The sequence below is a fragment of the Panthera leo genome, chromosome B4 (assembly GCF_018350215.1).
Source record: "Panthera leo isolate Ple1 chromosome B4, P.leo_Ple1_pat1.1, whole genome shotgun sequence".
NCBI lineage: Eukaryota > Metazoa > Chordata > Mammalia > Carnivora > Felidae > Panthera > Panthera leo.
Window position 1 is genome coordinate 19916398 of NC_056685.1, and position 19046 is coordinate 19935443.

The 19046-nt window shown below is 38.2% G+C and overlaps 1 protein-coding gene across 13 annotated transcripts in view; it reads left to right on the top strand.

Moving 5' to 3' along the window:
• The window catches only part of MLLT10 (MLLT10 histone lysine methyltransferase DOT1L cofactor), a 234980-nt gene that overhangs the window by 210512 nt on the left and 5422 nt on the right, over positions 1–19046 (top strand). For 12 of the 13 annotated variants that reach the window (XR_006204580.1, XM_042945064.1, XM_042945063.1 and 9 more), the window contains 7 exons: positions 7168–7285; positions 8634–8706; positions 11489–11643; positions 13592–13780; positions 14209–14297; positions 14434–14795; positions 15827–15923. Coding sequence is in view for 12 of the 13 variants with exons in the window: in XM_042945064.1 (XP_042800998.1) it covers positions 7168–7285; positions 8634–8706; positions 11489–11643; positions 13592–13780; positions 14209–14297; positions 14434–14795; positions 15827–15923 (1083 nt within the window). In the remaining variant the exon portion in view is untranslated. The remainder of the gene's footprint in view (positions 1–7167; positions 7286–8633; positions 8707–11488; positions 11644–13591; positions 13781–14208; positions 14298–14433; positions 14796–15826; positions 15924–19046) is intronic. The other variant, XM_042945070.1, reaches the window with a different exon arrangement.

A 19046-nucleotide genomic window follows, 5' to 3' on the forward strand; every position in this document is an offset into this window, starting at 1 on the left:
ATTTTAAGGACATTAACATTCTGAGCAAAATAAGTTTTTATAGGTGCTTTGTGATGTCGCTTGCCATTGGGCGATGTACAGGTTCAGTAACCGTGCAGCGTTGGTTGTCTGGGAAGTGGGGGAACTAAGTTTGGAAGCCAGGCAGTCTGCCTCTGGAGGCTGCTGTCTGGTTTACTGAATCCCTCCCTCCCATAAAAATGAATTTCCCAGCGATGTGCCTCTGTGTCAAGAGGTATCTCTTTGAAAAACATTGTTAGGAATGTTACTGTGTCCATTTGCGTGCCATAATGCCAAACAGCAGAAATTTGAGTCAGAAATCCATGGTTCCAGGAGCTTTCCTACTCACGAGTATAACTATGGGTGGGGCTTTTTAAATTTGTGGGTGTCAGTTTTTCTCATGTGTAAAATAAAATACTTTAAATACCTGTCCTACCGGCTATAGGGACAGGTACATCATGAAGTTCAAATGAGAATACTTTCTAGACCATAAAGTACTTTGGAATTAAAGGTTATTACACTGATGTTACAATTTTTATAGGACTTAATTTTGGCTGTTACAGAAACAGCCTGTTTACCAGTGAGATAAATTGTACAGAAGCACTTCCCTTACTAAAAATAGTATTAAAAATTTTTGTTAAGATTTATAATTCCATGTTAACATAGGTATATGAATTTTAGTCATTTTAGGTTCAGCTGTTGACTGAGGTTTTTCCAGTTCTTAAATTATTTCAATAGCTGCTTTAGTCCTTGGGGACTACATTTTTTCCCCTAAAGTTGGGTGATGTATTGATTAGGTATTAACCAGTTAGGAAACCTGCTTAGAGTTGGTTGGTTATTCTACCATCCTGTTGTCCAATCATGAGTGTTCAGTGATGGTTTGACTATAATTTAATCCCTCCCACTACTTTATAGAAACTCAATTGTGGGGCATTTCAGTATTAGCCTAAACAATGGTTTTGAATACGTTAAGCTCCTAACAATTAGGGAGCAGTTTGAGGCATTGAATAATGTGGAATGATGCAATTGAACCTGACAGCTTTAACAGTCAGCCTACTCATGGGACCTGAAAGTTGTTCACACTTGGTTTCATCTCTCATCACACGCTGAGTATTAAAGCCTTACTGGTGGGAGCTGACACAGAAATGGGGTCTGTTATCAGAATATGTTTCATAGTGCAAAGTTTGAATTGAGTTGGAGAATATCTGAAACTTTCCGTTGTTCTCTCATTTTTCCTGGAAACTTTTCTGGTCAAATTGTGTTTGCAAATTGAAAAGATGTATAAATTATCATTAAAATATTTGAATTTTATTATATTTGCAGTATTGCTATACTATTAAAAATTTTTTTTAATGTTTATTATTTTTGAGAGAGAGAGAGACAGAGAGCAAGCAGGAAAGGGGCAGAGAGAGAGGGAGGCACAGAATCGGAAACAGGCTCCAGGCTCTGAGCTGTCAGCACAGAGCCCGATGTGGGTCTCAGACTCACAGACCACGAGATCATGACCTGAGCTGTAGTCAGCTGCCCAACCCACTGAGCCAGCCAGGCACCCCTGCACTATTGCTATATTATTACCAAAGAATACATAGATTACAATATCATTGCATAATGAGACATTTATACCATCTAGTTTTTCTTAAGGAAATATGTTTTAATCTTTGAAGTCTAGCCATGTTAGTATCAAAATATAATTGATATATTCTCTAATGAAGTTAATGGAAAAATGGAAGCCGTAATAGCTTATGAAAATGATTTTTAAAATAACAAGTTAAAGTTTGCTTACCATGTGCCACGGATTCTTTATAAGCCCTGTATACTAACTCAGTTAATTCTCACAGTATTCTTATGAGGGTGGGTACTCTTATTATCTCCGCGCTTCCAAATGGAAATTGAGGACAGAGAGGTTCTAGTACCTTGCCCTCGGTGAGAAAGCTTGATTTATGGCAGATATAGTGATAAAAGTATTCTCTTCTAAGGATGTATATATGAGATAGAAATTTTTAAAAGTAATATTCAATTTAGTGAATCTGACAAGATTTTGAAAGAATATATTTTATATCATGTCAGGGTTGGAATGCTTGAAGAAGCTCTACCGTGTTTTGAGCTTGTTTGAATCATGTGATTTTAATGTTTATTGACAGGTTAATTGTGCATTTAAAAAAGCTTACTATAACCCTTTCCTGTATGATCAAAGTATAAAGTTTCATATCCACCTCTAGGTATTGCTATGATACTTTCCAAAAGTGAAGTTTTTATAGGTTCTGTTCTCTCAAACCGAATTTTTGTTGTTTATTCTGTATTATTCTGCCTTTACCAACATTTGGGAGGAAAAAAGCCCTAACAAAACAGCATCCATTTTTGTCTGATATTCAAATAATTGAGTAGGCTTAGTCTGATTTTTTCCTTCATAATCTGACTCTTTTAGAAGGAGCCAAGTGCCTAGGAATTGGGTAGTGTTGCTTTGCAGCTAGAGTTCTTTTAAAATTTCTCCGTGGTCGTAAGCAGACATTTGAAATATAGGAGGTGATGGGGCGCCTGGGTGGCGCAGTCGGTTAAGCGTCCGACTTCAGCCAGGTCACGATCTCGCGGTCCGTGAGTTCGAGCCCCGCGTCGGGCTCTGGGCTGATGGCTCGGAGCCTGGAGCCTGTTTCCGATTCTGTGTCTCCCTCTCTCTCTGCCCCTCCCCCGTTCATGCTCTGTCTCTCTCTGTCCCAAAAATAAATTAAAAAACAAAACAAAACAAAAAAAAACGTTGAAATATAGGAGGTGAACTGTTAACAGCAGGGGAAATTTCAAGCTGAAATGTCATTTTAATCTTGTTAATATTTTAATATGGTCCGTGAGTCTACTTATGAAACAGTAAATTTCTTTGATTTGCTTTGAGTTGGAATACTGCCTTGGTAGAGACCTGTGTGTCTTTCTAGGTGTTTTAGTATAACTTATTCTAAATTTGCTTAGGGTTCTTTGACTCAGGCACCTAAACATACTTTTTTTTTTTTTCAAAGTAGCTTGAATTTACCTCAATAATTATTCAATTTATTCTTCCTCTACTTGCCTTTAGGTCCACCTGGTAAAATACCTCTCTTCCTGAGGCTTTATTACTAGAGTATTAGAATATGTGTTCTATAACATCTTGGGTGGAAGTGGTTCCTTTCAATTAATCTTGGGGAGGGAACAAAAACTCTGAGGTATCATATATTGGAAATGAAAGCAGAAGTTTATTATGGCGAGGCACCTGGCTGGCTCAGTGGGTTAAGCTTCAGACTCTTGGTTTCAACTCAGGTCATGATCTCATGGTTCGTCAGATCAAGCCCCATGTCGAGTTGGGGAACACAGAGTCGGCATGGGATTCTCTATCTCTCTCCCTCTCTGCCCCTCCTTCCCGTTCCCTCCCCCCTTTCAAAATAAACGAACTTAAAAAAAAAAAGCTTATTATGGCAATATGAACTTAAAATACTTACTAAATACTTTTATCTTGATCTAATCTAACCTATTTTGATTAACACTGTGTTGATTAGATGATATGATTTCAGCGAGCCGCTATTAACTAGTTTGTCTTATCATTGTTTTGTTTTAACTTCTAATTTTGTTTTTGTTTTATTTTAAGTTTACCTATTTTGAGAGAGAGAGAGAGAGAGAGAGAGAGAGAGAGCGCGCGTGCAAGCGTGAGCAAGGGAGGGGCAGAGAGAGGGAGAGAGAGAATCCCAAGCAGTCTCAGTGCTGTCAGTGCAGAGATCATGACCTGAGCTGAGATCAAGAGTAGGTCACTTAACTGACTGAGCCATCCAAGCATGCCTTAACTTCTTACTTCGAAATAATTATAGATGTGCAGTATATAGAAAAGTTGCAAAAGTAGTAGAGTTCACATATATCTTAGATTTCCTTCCTTCGGCCTCCCCAGAGTTAACAACTATTCTTATAGTGCCAGTAGATTCAAGGAGGATATCTGTCCCTAGTAGCCCTTCCGCTTACTTGGGCAAGATAAAATTGGGTAGTTCTCTCCAAAAAGAATTGCCTGTCTTTTATACCAGGTCTCCTGAAGCAGACTTCTGGCGTGTGAATCATTGGCTTTTGATGCTCTTTTAAAAGTTCCCATCTGACATACGCTGTGGGAGAAGTATGTGTATGTTGTTTTCTTTATTCCAGATTTCTTTTACAATGAAAGCTTTCAAGTGCCCTTTTTGTTTCTTTACCAGTGTTTCTTTAGGTTCACATGAACTTTCTTCTGTCCTCCAGAATCTTAGTGCTTTCACTTGTTAAAGACAACAGAAAATTTTGAGTCTACAAAATGTCCAACATTATATGTATGCTCTCCTAAGTAAGTTGCCCCTGCCCACCTCACTTACCCTTCTTATTGCTACTAAGTTGTAGAATCTTTTCACTAAACTGATGAGGGTTTCTTGGCCCAGAGGTGGCAACAAGCTTATCATGGGTTCCCAACATTAACCATTCTAAACATCATTTCAGAAGTATTGGCTAAGCAGTGTCAGACATTTGTGGATTCATAACTCTTGTTACCGCTTAAAATGACGTTGATGACTTGAGTTTTAATGTAGAGTGGTTTAGATGTTTTAATATACCATAAAATGCCTCCTGATAATATTAATAACTTTTAATCTCATTCCAAAGTTTCTGGTTCCAATAAATGCAATAATTCTTTAAAAACAAACTACCAGGTAATTTTTACTCATTCAGGGAATTTGGGAAATTGATCATTTAGGAGGATGAAAAATGTATTCCCATTTTAGGTTTTTATTTTATTAACTTTACTTTTGTCTGCCACCTTTGTAAAATACCTACTTTCTTCTTTTGGAATTATGCTAAAGATGATTTATCTTCTTCTTGATGATAGTCATTATGCAAATCAGTTATTATGCAGTACTGCTCTGCATTTTGATCCTGTAGTATGGTGGGCCTAATGTGTGATAGAGACACTAAGATAATTTGAAGACTGCATCAAAAAATTTGAAGCTAATAAGGATAAATATAAAGCCCTTGCAGGAAGAATTCTTCCTGAAAAAGGGTATTTCTGATTGGAGTAGGATCTTTTGATTCTTATCAAGAGACTAAGGCAGCTCATAAAACTGATAACCCAACTGGTGTAACGTTAGTTAAATTTCAGCCGTTACGATGACTGCACGAAACAGGAGAGCCAGAAGGCTGAGATGCAGGTTTAAGGCATCTAGACGTCCATGTTCTTCGAGCGCCGCCTCACTCCTCTTTTTCTCTTTCTTCTCCTCCTGTCAGCTGTTGATTCCTGCTGCCAGCAGATGTCTCAAGAAATGACTTTTCTTCCTCTTTCTAGTGAATTTTCCACTTTCTAGTCTTTTGTATGCTTAGTTGATCTTTTTAGAATTGTATCTAGAGTAAGAGCAAATCGGCTCTACAAAGGATATTTTTAAGTGTAAGGTACCTGAGATGTTAACACATGGGACTAGTAACATCTGTACTTTTCTGTTTGTCTGTTTGGTGGTTTTTCTTACCCTAAGTTATTTTATGAGTAACCAAGAGGTAAAAAAACAAAAAAACACCTAGCTATATTTCCATTTATGAATTGTATATTTTAGTATGCTGCACTACTAAATACCTGGTAAGCATCTAGTATGATCTTGAGGTTAAAATTATGACTTACCTTTTCCTGAGGGCTGATTGATTGTTAAGCAAGACTTTATGGTATAAATTTATTGGCTTTGTATACACATCTTTAATAAGAAGAAAAATGAAACCCAGAAATTGACCAATTAAACTTAGACATTGAAGAATGAACTAGGAAATAACACCCTTTGAAACAGTGGAAAGCAAGGACAGGATTCTATCTCACAGACTACTTCTGTGAATGGTCAAGTCCAGTTTTCATGCCCAGTAAGTTGGCCAGAAGCCATATATAATGTCAGGGTCTGAATCTTCCCAGAAACCAGTTTATTTTCTGTAATATTTTGCTTTTTATAACTACTGTGTCGACATGTCTTGGTCTCCTGTGTGTAGTTAGTTGTACGTGGTAGAACATCCCACATCTTTTGTCCTACGATTGCTTGGCCTCTTTATATTCGAATTGCTTCAAGCCTTTGAAATTCTTTTCCAGAATTCTGTTATGAAATAACTATACAATAATTTCATTTTATAAAAGGTTAAGTTTGATCTCATTCATGAAAAAGAATAAGAAGTCTGCTTTAAATCTATGGTTATGTTAAATCTGAAAAGTATTGAGGCTAGGAATAGCCTTCTTAGAGTAACAGTATTTTGTGTACAGGAGATTTGCTCCCAGAATGCCACATTTTAAGGTTATAATATTCTTAGAAAGTGGGAGAAAGTATTCACATCAAAGAAGGCATTTTTATTACATTGGATTACGCAAGACTTTGGCCAGCCTCCGTAGCGTCATCTGTTTAAGGGTTCATTTTCCCTTGTTTGGCACAAGGCCCAGTAGAGGCCCTCAGAATTGTGGTTAGCAACATGAATGAATTACAAACTTTGGACCAGCTCTTCAGTTAGTGGAGCTGGCTTCCTGCCAAAAAGACAGTGCCTTATATGGGGTCAGGGCAAAGCTGTGATTCGTTGAGCTCTGCATTGTATAGAAAACATACTTGTGATGCCTGTTTGCTTTCTTTTAAAATAAAAACAAAACAAAACAGAAAAAGCAGCAGGCTTCCAAGTCTATCAAAATAGGAAGTAACAGAATAGTGTGCAGGTTTTACTAATGACAGAGTTAAGCAATGGAAATATAGCTCTGTGTAGTTAAAATACTAAAAGTAGAAATTGGCCCTTTTGACCTCCTTAGCCAGCCTGTGATGTAAGGGACTGAAGCATTTGTTAGACATCTGTTGTCTACCTGCCTTTATTTTGTAAATGGTTTAATAAGATTAAATAATTAGTCATATGTTCACATGGTTACCATGCCACTGGGTTTTGTTAGTGTCTAGATACTTTGAAATTAAAGTTAGCGTAGTTTACTTTGAATGTGCCAGTCTTTGTTTTTTTTATTTGGAATTATTTCAAAAAAGTTGAAATGTTGGAATGGTAAAACAAGAAAGAATAAAATTTGCTCTTTAGAAAGTCAGGAATGTTTGCTTATATTCTTAGGTTAGAGAAAACAGTTGCTAGGTCTATTAGGAAAAGCGTGAAGATATTTTCTAATATCATTCATTTATTTTTGTAATTCTTTTCATTTAGGCAAATACCCTATCTGGATCTTCTCTTAGTCAGGCACCATCTCATATGTATGGCAATAGATTAAATCCAAATTCATCAATGGCAGCTCTTATAGTTCAGTCTGAAAACAGTCAAACAGGTAAGTTTTCAAGAATTTTTCAGCTCTCCCCCAGTGTAAATCCCCCCCCCCCCAATCCCTGCCTTTGGCTCATTTTCTTTGAAAAGTCTAAAGGTGTGGTTAATACAGGATTGTGCCCACCCCCCACCCCCAACCAAAAGAGTCACAGTTGGAAGTAAATAGTGTGCGGTGCTGCAAAATAGTGATGTGCTTTTTTTACTGTCTGAAATGTAAATGTTTAAGCAGAGCCATCAGCAGGCAGGAATGCAACAATGTCTCCTGTGACTTTTGTGATTGATGTGTTCAGTTCTCAGTTCTGTGCAATGAAAGTAACATAACACTGGGCTTTTCTGTGAATAGCCTAAACCTTTATTTGCATAATTCATGAAATTGCATTACACAAACTTGGTTAAAAAAAAATCCTGTTAGAGAATTTCTACAGTGTTTAGTAATCCTGTGAATTTTTACCAGTTGACATTTTGTAGCATTTGCCTCTTGTACTGTTTTAATGAGCCACTGGATTTGCTTTGTTTCGTTCCATCCTTAAGGATTTGTTGACATGTCCAAGTAGTCATGCCTGTTTGGGGGAAGGGAATGGGTTTAGCAGTTCACCAAGAACGAATCAGTCATGTCTTTACCCTTTCAGGTCAGAGGTTACCTGACTCAGAAGAAGGGGAGGACAACCTTGAAAGAGGCCAGATAGGGTGATTTTATAAGGAACTGACTGTAGGGGAGATACAGGTTACTTGTCAAGCAGAGATATTTGGTGTCACCTAAGAATTATTTTGAAGAAATTAGTTTTTTCCTTTTAAGTCCAGAATGCTATCTTCCTACTTGTTTTTGTCAATTTAAATATCTAGTGTTATATTTAACTTTATTCTTGGTGTGAGGATCCGTGCGATATGTGTAATTTTAGTTATGGTGTGTGGCTTTATGTCGTACACTATGTATTTTATGACTTGTCTTGGGATGCAAAGTGTTAAAAAATACAAAGCGTAAGGATTTGCTGTGATAAGCATACAGATTAGCTGTCCACAGCTGTGATTCATTACTTTAACCGTAGAAATTAAAAGTGGCTGAGGGGAGGGTACTGCAAATGCAAACCACGCTTCTGTGCTGTAAAATTGAAAGGAATGAAAGAACGGAACATAATCCATGGCCTTCTACACCCACAAAAACGTGTAGGGACAACGCCTTACATGCCACAGTTCAGCAATTCTGAACTAGCAACATACTAGATCTACTTTCAGAGTAACTGCGAAGCAGTGGTAAAGGTTTTATGTACGTTTTAGGGAAAATCAGGGCAAGAGCTTAAAACCTCTTATCTAGTGAGAGTCACTTTATCAGCTATGAAATATTTACACTGCAGATCAAGATCTCGGAGACAATGGCCGCAGCCTTGCTGGCAGAGGAAGCTCACCCCGAGGAAGTCTCTCACCGCGGTAAGCGCTGTTTACTCTGCAGAGGCGAGGCAAAGGAGACGTTTGGAGATTTGGAAACTACTTTATCTCCTATCAGAGCACACATTTGTGAGGCTGTAAAAGCATTCTGTAGATAAGAAGCATGTCTGGACAGTCAAGAAAAATGATTCTCAATTAATTTGAATATTAATTTAAACACATGGTTAGACTTTAAGCTTTTAGAAGGACCTACCTTTTCTTAGATTTCCGGTCAATTTGAACTCTCTTGTTTTTATCATTTGTACATTTAGCGACTGGTACTGTTAAATACGTTAATTTGGCTAATTCTTTTTGGTTATGAAATAGTCTTTAAAACCTCTTGAAGCTACCGACTCCAGGCTTTCAACTTAGGGTTCCAGTTTCAGCTCTGTTGTAGGCAATGCACTTGAACCCTTCCATCTCTGGTTCCTAGTTCTTGGGGTTCATTTCTGAATTCCCTCTACTTCTCGGGGCTCCTGGGTAGCTCAGTCGGAAGAGCGTGGGACTCTAGATCTTGGGGTCGTCAGTTCGAGCCCTACGTTTGGTGTAGAGATTCCTAAAAAAAGTAAACTAAATAAAATAACGTAAAATCCCTCTAGTTCCTAAAATTGTTTGAATCAAAGTATAATAAATGTTTTACATCGTTCTGTAAAATTGTCTTAGATATTATCTGAACGAACTTAGGTGCCTTAAATATCTCTGATAGGAGATAAAGAAGTTAGCAGGACACTCTTAGCCAAGTTCTACTGAAATGGTTGAATTTGTCTGAGCACAGTCTAAGTGCCCACATCTTCTGTTCTCAGTGGGGAGAATGGCAGAAGGGAATATTGTGCCAGCTTATGGAAAACAGTCGAACTTGAGGCCCTAGCTCTCTTTTTATTAATTATATACGACTTTTAACTTCTATACCTTCTTCTAGTTTGTTTTCTCTCTGCTGTCTAATTTTGTAAACTGTGCCTCAAGCATGGTTAGACTGGGTGAGAAGGGAGAACAGAAGGAGGGAAAAGCCCATTCTGGAGTCTTTTTTTTTTCAACTATGCAAACTTAAAAATTCTATTAAAAATTAAATTTTTCATGCGATGATACTGTTAGTATCTGTTGTTGTATTGCTGATATATTGGTAATGTCTATTAAGGGACATCTTTATCAGTAGATTAGTTCAGCAACGTCGAATTTTGCTATTTTCTGGTGGTACCACTAGGTGTGTCTTTTCCTATAAAATTCTTGGATGACCTAAAAGTAGTAGTATTTTTCATAATTGAGCACTATAGGAAATGAAATATTTCTTCTTTTGAAACTAGGAATCAGAAGCACACAATGATAACATCAACCGACTAATTTGTAATTTTATGCTGTGATTACTTCTGTACTATTCTATTATTCTTCTTTTCAAAGTAGAAAACTAGGCGGACTTTTGCTCGTGTGTTTAGTGGAGGAAGCATGTCCATGTTCCCCTCTTAAAATATCCTAGAAACTACCCAGAATTTCTGCGAGATCCCTCAGTGCTATTTTGCTTAGCACAATAGTTCTCAGGTTTTCATTAGCTAAATGGAATTTCCAACAATAAATCATACTAAATTATTTTTAGCATATATTTTCAACTTTATATTATCCTTTAAAAATCAGCCTGACATGTAATAGCCTAAAGTATCGTGGCATAATGTATTATTTGAAGAGGGATGGTCAATTATATGTAGCATGTGATGTTTATGTGTAGAATAAAAAACCTCATTTGTCTAACTTGTTATTCGAAGAGATTTTTATAGAGAAGCATACCGAGGCAGTGGCAGAACACCGGTGGTTGTTAGAGACCTGAGTTGTGGCCCCAGCTCTGCCATTTACCGGCAGTGTGTCTTTGGACAAGTCACTAAAGCCCCATCTTGTTTCCTCCTGTAGAAATGGAACCAATAAGCCACGCTTTTGACTTCTCTCTCTCTCTCTCTCTCTCTCTCTCTCTCTCTCTCTCTCTGGGTTGTTCTGACGATCATGTGAGATAATTACATGGAAACACTTTGGAAACTCCAAAGCCCTTTACTAATATGTTAGTGTAGAGGCTTGGAGACCAGAAATGGGCATGCTTACCAATTTAAGACAAAAAGTGGATGAGAGAACATTATGTATTTATCTTAATATAAGTAATATTTGCTTTGAAAGAGTTAAGTTATTACCATTTGAAGTACGGGTCTAAGACGTTTTAGAAAAATGTGTATAAAGGGCTCAAATAAAAATTTACTTTGGTCTTGCTAATGCTCCTTAATCCTGAAAATACTAGAAAATAAGTATTTTTTGCTTTAAAACAAAGGGTTCCTTCAAAATCATTAAAAATTTCTTTTTACTGATATTTGAGATTCTGTTGATTGTGTATTAAAATGCTTTCTACATTATTATAATTGTAAGTGTTCCTCTGGTGTTTTGCATATTAAAGCAGAATTGTGGAACTCTTCTTTTCTGGCTAATTATTTTAAAGTTTTCTAATACTATCTTTCCCCCCTTTGTCTAAGGCTGTATCAAGTTCTTTTACAGCTTATTTCAGAGATTATTGGTGTTGTGTTTATGTGTTCTGGTGGTTTTTAATTACTGAGTCTAGCCAGCTATTCCTGTGATTTTTATAATTTGGGGAGGAAGAATGGTAATTACTCAATTTTAGGGTGGATAATGGTTTTATCATTCTTCCAGCATAGGCAGCCTAGAGTTAGAAAACTTGTACGGGAAACGGGCCAGCATAAGGTAAGAAGCGTAAATGCACTCTCTTTCTGTTTAACCTGAGAGTTAATATTTTCAACAGATCTCCTGTAAGCAGCTTACAGATTCGCTATGATCAACCAGTCAACAGCAGTTTGGAAAATCTGCCTCCAGTAGCAGCCAGCATAGAACAGCTTTTGGAGAGGCAGTGGAGTGAAGGACAGCAGTTTTTATTAGAACAGGGTACTCCTAGTGACAGTAAGTATTCTTTTCATGTCTTTACAGAAAGATAGATGGACAGACAGACAGATGGATGGATGTAACAGACACACTTCATCAGGAGTAGCAGTGAAATTATGAAATATGTTTTCTGTAATATGGTGAGAAAGTATAGAGTGGTGGTTTAATAGGGATTCTACAGTTTTACTACTGGACTTCACTTTACCTGTTCTTAACAATATGATCTTGGGCAAATTTCTTGATGTCAGTATGCTTTAATCTCCCATTTGTAGAATGGGAATAATAATGTACCTATATCATAGTGTTGTTTTGAGGATTAAATGGCATAAAAAATGTGAAGAACATTGCCTAGCTCATAGTAAGCACTTATCTGTTGAGTGGTTATTACTCTTTTGAATTAGTTTAATGTTGGTACTTTGTTCTTACCAGTTTTCACATTTTACTAAAACACGTGAGTTGCATCTTCTCTTCACTTGTTGGGAGAAAACTTGCTTACCTCTAGAGAATTCATTTTTAAAAATGCATATAGTCAAGTATGGCAAGCTGTCTTCCTAATTTTACAATTTAGATGAGCAAGAATAACGATGACTGAATTACATACAATTTTCATTCATTAAATGTCATTCACTTATTAAGTTGTATCATATATCTATATCTATACCTATATATATATATATCTTTATATACATACTTAGTATTTCCAGTGTTAAGTATTATGGAGGGCCATGGGTGAAAAAAGCCAAAAAAGCAAAGTTCCTGTAAGTGGTAGGTAGCTGGAGAAGCTGGGGTAGTGTTAAGGATATATATTTTGGGGAGAAAAAATAGATGGTTTTTTATCATTTGGGGATATAAACTTTTGCTGCTTTATTATATTAAAACAAAATATTTTGCTTCTTGTTAGTAGACAAGTGCCATAAATTGTTTTTTTTTTGTTTTTTTGTTTTTTTGTTGTTTTTTTTTTTTTTTTTTTTTTGTGAATGGTGCCTTGACAAAAAATGCTAATTGTGAGGAAATTCATGCCGGGATAATCCTTTAAACATGATAGCTGGAGGACAGGTTTAGCTTAGTCTTATTGCATCTCATTTGGGTACACTAAGGGCTTCTTTGTGGGATTTTGAAGAGGAGGGATAAAAGTTAAATCCTTGGGAAATGACCACAGACGGCTGTACCAGTACAGTTGTGTCTTCGGAAGGCCCTGAGGGCATGTTAAACAAATACAACTTTTAATACGTACATAGAACTTTTAAAGCGTCCATCACCCTGGCATAACTACTCTGTGTTGTCAGTTGAGACGTCCGAGTTGTGGAAGGAATCGAAACTGTATTTGAGGTGACGAGGCCGGATGGAAACGGCCTCGTTTACAGACAGCACACGCCTTCCTGTGGGAGTTGGGATGTGGGCTGCGGTGCGCGCACACTGCTCCCTGCTGGGCAACGTGTGCAGCAGCAGGCCGGGCGGCTCGCCCTCGCTGAGCGGAACGAGCAGCGTGCGCGCACTTGTGCTCTTGATACGGGATATTGGAGGGATTCTTTCCCATCTGAAGTACGATTTGAATGAAGGATTGGGGCAGGCACTTCGACTTTGTGATTAGGTTTTTATTTTGGCGAGAATGACACGTTCTATCAGTTTTGTTTGAGAAATGGAAATTACCTGAACCAGGTGGGTGGATTTTTTTGATACGTGGCAACAAAGTTTCCGGAAGGTATTATCCAGGCCCACTATCCCTTTATGCTTACATACACACACATACATTATGCTGTATTTATTTATTTCCCAATTTATATCTACATATAAATTTAGAAATAAAAGGAAATTTAGAAATAAAACCTAGTAATATAAAAGTGCTTTACAGAATTTCCGCTTTCCTATTTTAACTTATTTCTAAAGTTATTGACACTTAGGTCTGTAAAATACTTAGTCGTGTGTGGGAACTTGTCCTTATTAAAGCCATCCAAATGTTTGCTAGTTTTAGGAATGCTGAAGTCATTACATCAACTTCAAGTTGAAAATCGAAGATTAGAAGAACAGATTAAAAACTTGACAGCCAAAAAAGAACGTCTTCAGTTACTGAATGCACAGCTCTCAGTGCCTTTTCCAACAATAACGACAAATCCTAGCCCATCTCATCAAATGCATGCATTTTCAGCACAGAATGGTAAGTGTGAAATGTTTATTTTGTATCTAAGGGAAAGTAGGATAGACTCTCAGTATCTTTTTCATAATAAGTGAATAATAACTGGTTACCAGTTACATGAAGATGGTTAAGAGAAGGAATGATAGCTTATTCTCAGAGAACGTGAAGAATCTGTTAAGTGATCGACTTGAATTTGCTCTGACTTCTTTAGTACATAATTTAACGATAATAGTTATTTAAATGTGTAGTGATCTCTATTGATTTAAAGCCATAGTCTTCAATAGAGGTATAGATTTTCCCATTTAAACTGGTATTAGAAATAGCAAGACTTAATATTTAAGTGTTTTTAATGTGGGCTTCAGGATAAGCTTTTTAGATAAGCCTTTAATCTTACACATGATGTAATTTAACAGGGTAAATAGGTTTCTTTTTGTCTTTTATTATTCTAGCTCCTACTACTGATTCCTTGAACAGCAGTAAGAGCCCTCATCTGGGAAACAGCTTTTTACCTGATAATTCTCTTCCTGTGTTAAATCAGGTAATTTGGGTGTGGTTAGTTTCATTTCTGTGTTTTTCTGATGAACAATAGTAGATCACGTTAAATGGTTTCAAATGATTTTACACGGTTCTGCTGTGTTCTTCCACACTTAAGTTTCTGTTCCTTCTTGCATTAGGACTTGACCTCCAGTGGACAGAGCACCAGCAGCTCTTCTGCTCTTTCTACCCCACCTCCCGCTGGGCAGAGTCCAGCGCAGCCGGGCTCAGGCGTTAGTGGAGTTCAGCAGGTCAATGGTGTGACAGTGGGGGCACTGGCTGGTGGAATGCAGACTGTAACATCCACCATTCCTGCAGTGCCTGGAGTGGGTGGAATAATTGGAGCTTTGCCAGGTAACCAACTGGCAATTAATGGCATTGTAGGAGCTTTAAATGGGGTTATTCAGACCCCTGTCACAATATCACAGAACCCTACCCCCCTCACCCACACCACTGTACCACCTAATGCAACACATCCAATGCCAGCCACACTGACTAACAGGTAAGAAACTCACTTAATTATACTTTGGGTTTTTCCGTGCCACACAGTGCTAGTGCTGTCCATGCGTTAGATTGGGAGTTTTAATGTGCTTCTTGTGGATGCAGTCAAAGAAATTAAAATCCAGCAAACTTCTAGGCCCACTGTGTTATTGCGAGAACTGTTTTTGAAACTTAAGTCATTCAGATTAAAACAAAATGAAATCACTGTTAGTAGCAAAGCATGAAATCTATTCTGTGCGAAAAATTTCATTCTTGATCTGTGTTCTCTCCCCTTGTACCTTCATCCCCTTATGATACCTTCATGTATCCTAAATTCCGAAGAAAAACAGTATTGTAATGAGATCACATATGAATATTGATTTCTTAAAATTGAGCTATGCAATTTTGCTAGTTTTATAATCAAAGCTTTTGGTACCGGTGAAGGTCAAATATTTATCTTGAATTTCCAGTGAGTGAAACTGTTTCATTGTACTGGCATTTCATTTACTTCAAAATAGGGAGACTAAAGCCATGTTGTTATCGAACATACTTTTGAGGAATAAATCATTTTAAGTGGATTACAGGGGATACTAGTAAACTATTTCTTCTGGCTCCCTTTTGATTGGTGCTTAATTTTACTGACCATTGGGACCATTAAAAAAAAAGGTTAGGTCAAGTCAATTAGTTGAAATTCTTTCTTTGTTTTACATATGTCTTACTTAGTATGGGTTAAATTCTCCTTAAATAAATAAAAATTATTGCATGTTACAAACACATTTAAATTTCTATTCCATAAAATACTTAGTGCCTTCTTGATTTATATCAAGAAGGAAAACAAAACGTTTCTTGACAATGTGAATTCTTGTTTATCTGTATACAGAGAGAAAGGGAAATAAGATATTTGTACATGATTTTGTGATCAGAAAGTGTTGTGTTTAAAAATTTGACTTTGCTAACTTATTGAACGTCAAGTTGTAAAGTTGTCTTTCATTTTACATGTTAAAAACCATTAAAGGTATCTAGTAGAAAGTAAGAATTGTAATCGTTTTTCAGTGCCTCAGGACTAGGATTACTTTCTGACCAGCAAAGACAGATATATCTTCACCAACAGCAGTTTCAGCAGTTGTTAAATTCTCAGCAGCTCACGCCAGTAAGTTCTGCGTTTTGATAATACTTGATTTTTATTAGGAGCAAGTGACCCAAGTTGTAATAGGCGTTCAGTGTGGGTATAGGTTATCCACTTTGTGAACAGCATTATGGGATGCGTCACCCAAAAACAGTTTGTCTTGCCATTTGGTATAGTCTGCGGTACCTGTGGCGACATTATTACCTATTCATTTACGAATATTAGACCATGTAGCGTGGTCCTCTTGGAGACCGTGGTGATGTGATGAGGGCGACTTTGTATTTTCACGGAGTTTCGCTCTGACAGTGGAGATGGACGATAAATACACGTATAGCTTTTGGTAGTGAGGTACTGAGAAGAAAAATAAAGGAGGATGAGGGGACAGAGGAACAGTGGGACGGGGGCCTTTCTACATAAGAGAGTCTTGCCTCTTCGCATATGTGACTTTTGAGTACAGACCTGAATTAACAGTTGAAGGAGCGTGCATTTGGGGCATGGGTGAATGGAAGGGAGACAGTTGTGAAAGACTGCATGTGTTTATGTTGTGAACACTAGAAAGGCCGGCATGACTGCAGAATAAGAGAGAGGCTGGTGCAGAGGAAAGGAGGTCACAGGTGGGCCTTGTTTGGCCGTCCGGGGCAGGAAATTTAGATGTTAAGTATGATGAAAAGCCATTTGTGTTTTTTTAAGCTTGTCTATTGTGGCAATTGTCAAATGTGTCAAAATAGTATATAGTGTACTAATCACCTCGTTTTAATAATTATCTCAACTTTTAAAATCTTGTTGCATATAGCCTCACTTTTCCTTGGAGGATTATTTTAAAGAATTAATTGGAGGATGTGAACAGAATAACAGTGATATAACAATTCACAACTTTTAAAAGATCGGCTTAGCTGTTGCATGGGAGATAGTCTGTATGTGTCGGGAGGGGAGATGGTGGCAAAAGAAGAAACAGGGAGGCTGTTGGAGTAGTTCGCAGACAGGATGTGGTGTCGTAGAACAGTGTAAGTAAGGGCAGGCGACTGTCGGGGATTGTGTATTTTGAAGATAGAACCAACAAGGCTTGTTTGTCAGACATTCGAGGTAAAGAGGAGTCCTAAGCAGTTGGGTGTTGAGTCTTCCTGAGATTTGGAAGACCCGGAGGAGCAGCAGGTCTTGTCGAGAAAACGGAAGTTCTGTTACAGGCAGGCCAAGTTTGCCACGTGTGTTTACATGTTCAGGTGAGATGTGGACTGGACAGTTGTAGGAGTCTGGAGTCCAAGGAAAGGATGCAGAAATATAAATATCTGAACAAAGGTAAGACTCAAGTTGTGTAAAATGTTTCTGGGAGGACAAGAACTGACCACTGGATTTGGCTGTCTAGAGGTTTTTGGCAGTCGTGGTGTTGGTGAGAAGTAAACGTGGAATAGGTATCTTGAAGAGAGGAAGAATTGACTAAGATTGGAAGTGTGTGTGTGTGCGGGGGGGAGGGGGGAGGGTGTGCCTGGCTGGCTCAGTTGGTAGAGCATGACTGCTGATCTTGGGGTTGTAAGTTCGAGCCCCGTGTTGGGTGTAGAGATTTACTTAAAAACAAAGTGTTTAAAAAAAGAAAAAAAAAGATTGGAAGTGTATGGCTCACATGCAGGGACACTCTGACTGGCCCTGTGCAGTCATAAACTTAAAGCAAGACGGGGTTAGATGTGGTCAGTGACTCTGTCCAGCTCTATTTCCCTAGCGTACTTCATTGAGTTGGACTGCTTGGAGAATGCACTATTTAATTAACTCAGAATTTTAGCCTTTGTTTGTAATTTTTTTCTAAAATGTATCTACTGCCTGGGTGGGGTGGGGGTGGTACCTGGGTGGCTCAGTCACTTAAGCGTCAGACTCTTGATCTCAGCTCAGGTCTTGATCTTGGATTTGTGAGTTCAGGCCCCGCTGTGGGCTCTGTGCTAAGCGTGAAGCCTACTTAAAAAGAAAAAAGTGGGGCGCCCGGGTGGTTCAGTCAGTTAAGCCGTCTGACTTCGGCTCAGGTCATGATCTCACAGTTCCTGGGTTTGAGCCCTGCATTGGGCTCTGCCCTGACAGAGGCCCCTGTCAGGGCTCTACCCTGACAGCAGACAGAAGCCTGCTTGGGATTCTCTCTCTCCCCTTCTCGCTCTCTGCCCCTCCCCCACTTGCTCATGCACGCTCTATCTCAAATAAACTTAAAAACATATTTTTAAATCTTCTAAAAAAATTAAAATCTTTGAAAATAAAATGTATCTATCCACTTTTTTGCTTTAGTCAAAAATATATTGAAAATACTTGTTTTGATTCTGGATCATCATTTTCACTGTTCTTACGGTGGTAAAAAGAGAGATCATATATAAATTCGTCTTTAATGGTTGCACTAAATTGTGGCCTTGTTTTCTTCTCTCTTTCTCATCTTAATGTGAAGTACTAAAATTCAGTTTATTGGGGGTTCTTCCTGTTAATCAAGATTATAATCGTCTCATTTCTAGAACATGGTTGATTAGGAGGTTTTAGCATACTGTTGCTTAGAGGCCACAAGAACCGAAGTGGTTTAAACTCTACCTTTTCTTTGTCGGCCAAGGTTGTGGGGTGACATTTGTTCATTTACAGGCATCACGTTTTATTTTAAGGCATACTTACTTCTCTCATTTTAAGAAAAACTCTTGCTTGGCCATCCCCCAGCCCCACCAACTGCTGCCCCGTTTTTCTGCTTGCCAGAATGGCCTTCGCACTGCTGAGTCCAGTGGACAGTTGTCGTTCTTCTTCCTACTTGATCTGGCAACAGCATTTGACAGAGTTGATCACTCCCTCCTCCTTGCAACACTTTCTTCCCTTAGCCTTCGGGATACCACAGTATCTTGGTGTTCTTCCTACCTAACCATTCATTCCTTTTTAGCCTCCTTTCCTGGGTCCTCCTCCTCTTCACCTCAGCCTCTCCGTATCCTAGAGTATCCTAGATTTCAGTGATCTCCTCCTCCAGTCAAAGAACTTAAATCCCATCCTCCATTCCAGCTTGAAATATGTGTGGATGTTCCCTCGTCAGCCCAGGCCCCTCTCTGGAATTTCAGACTCCTGTATCCAGCTGCTTATTTGAGATCTCCACTTGGATACTTTAACGGACGTTTCAAGCATAACACGTGCAACACTGCACTGCTG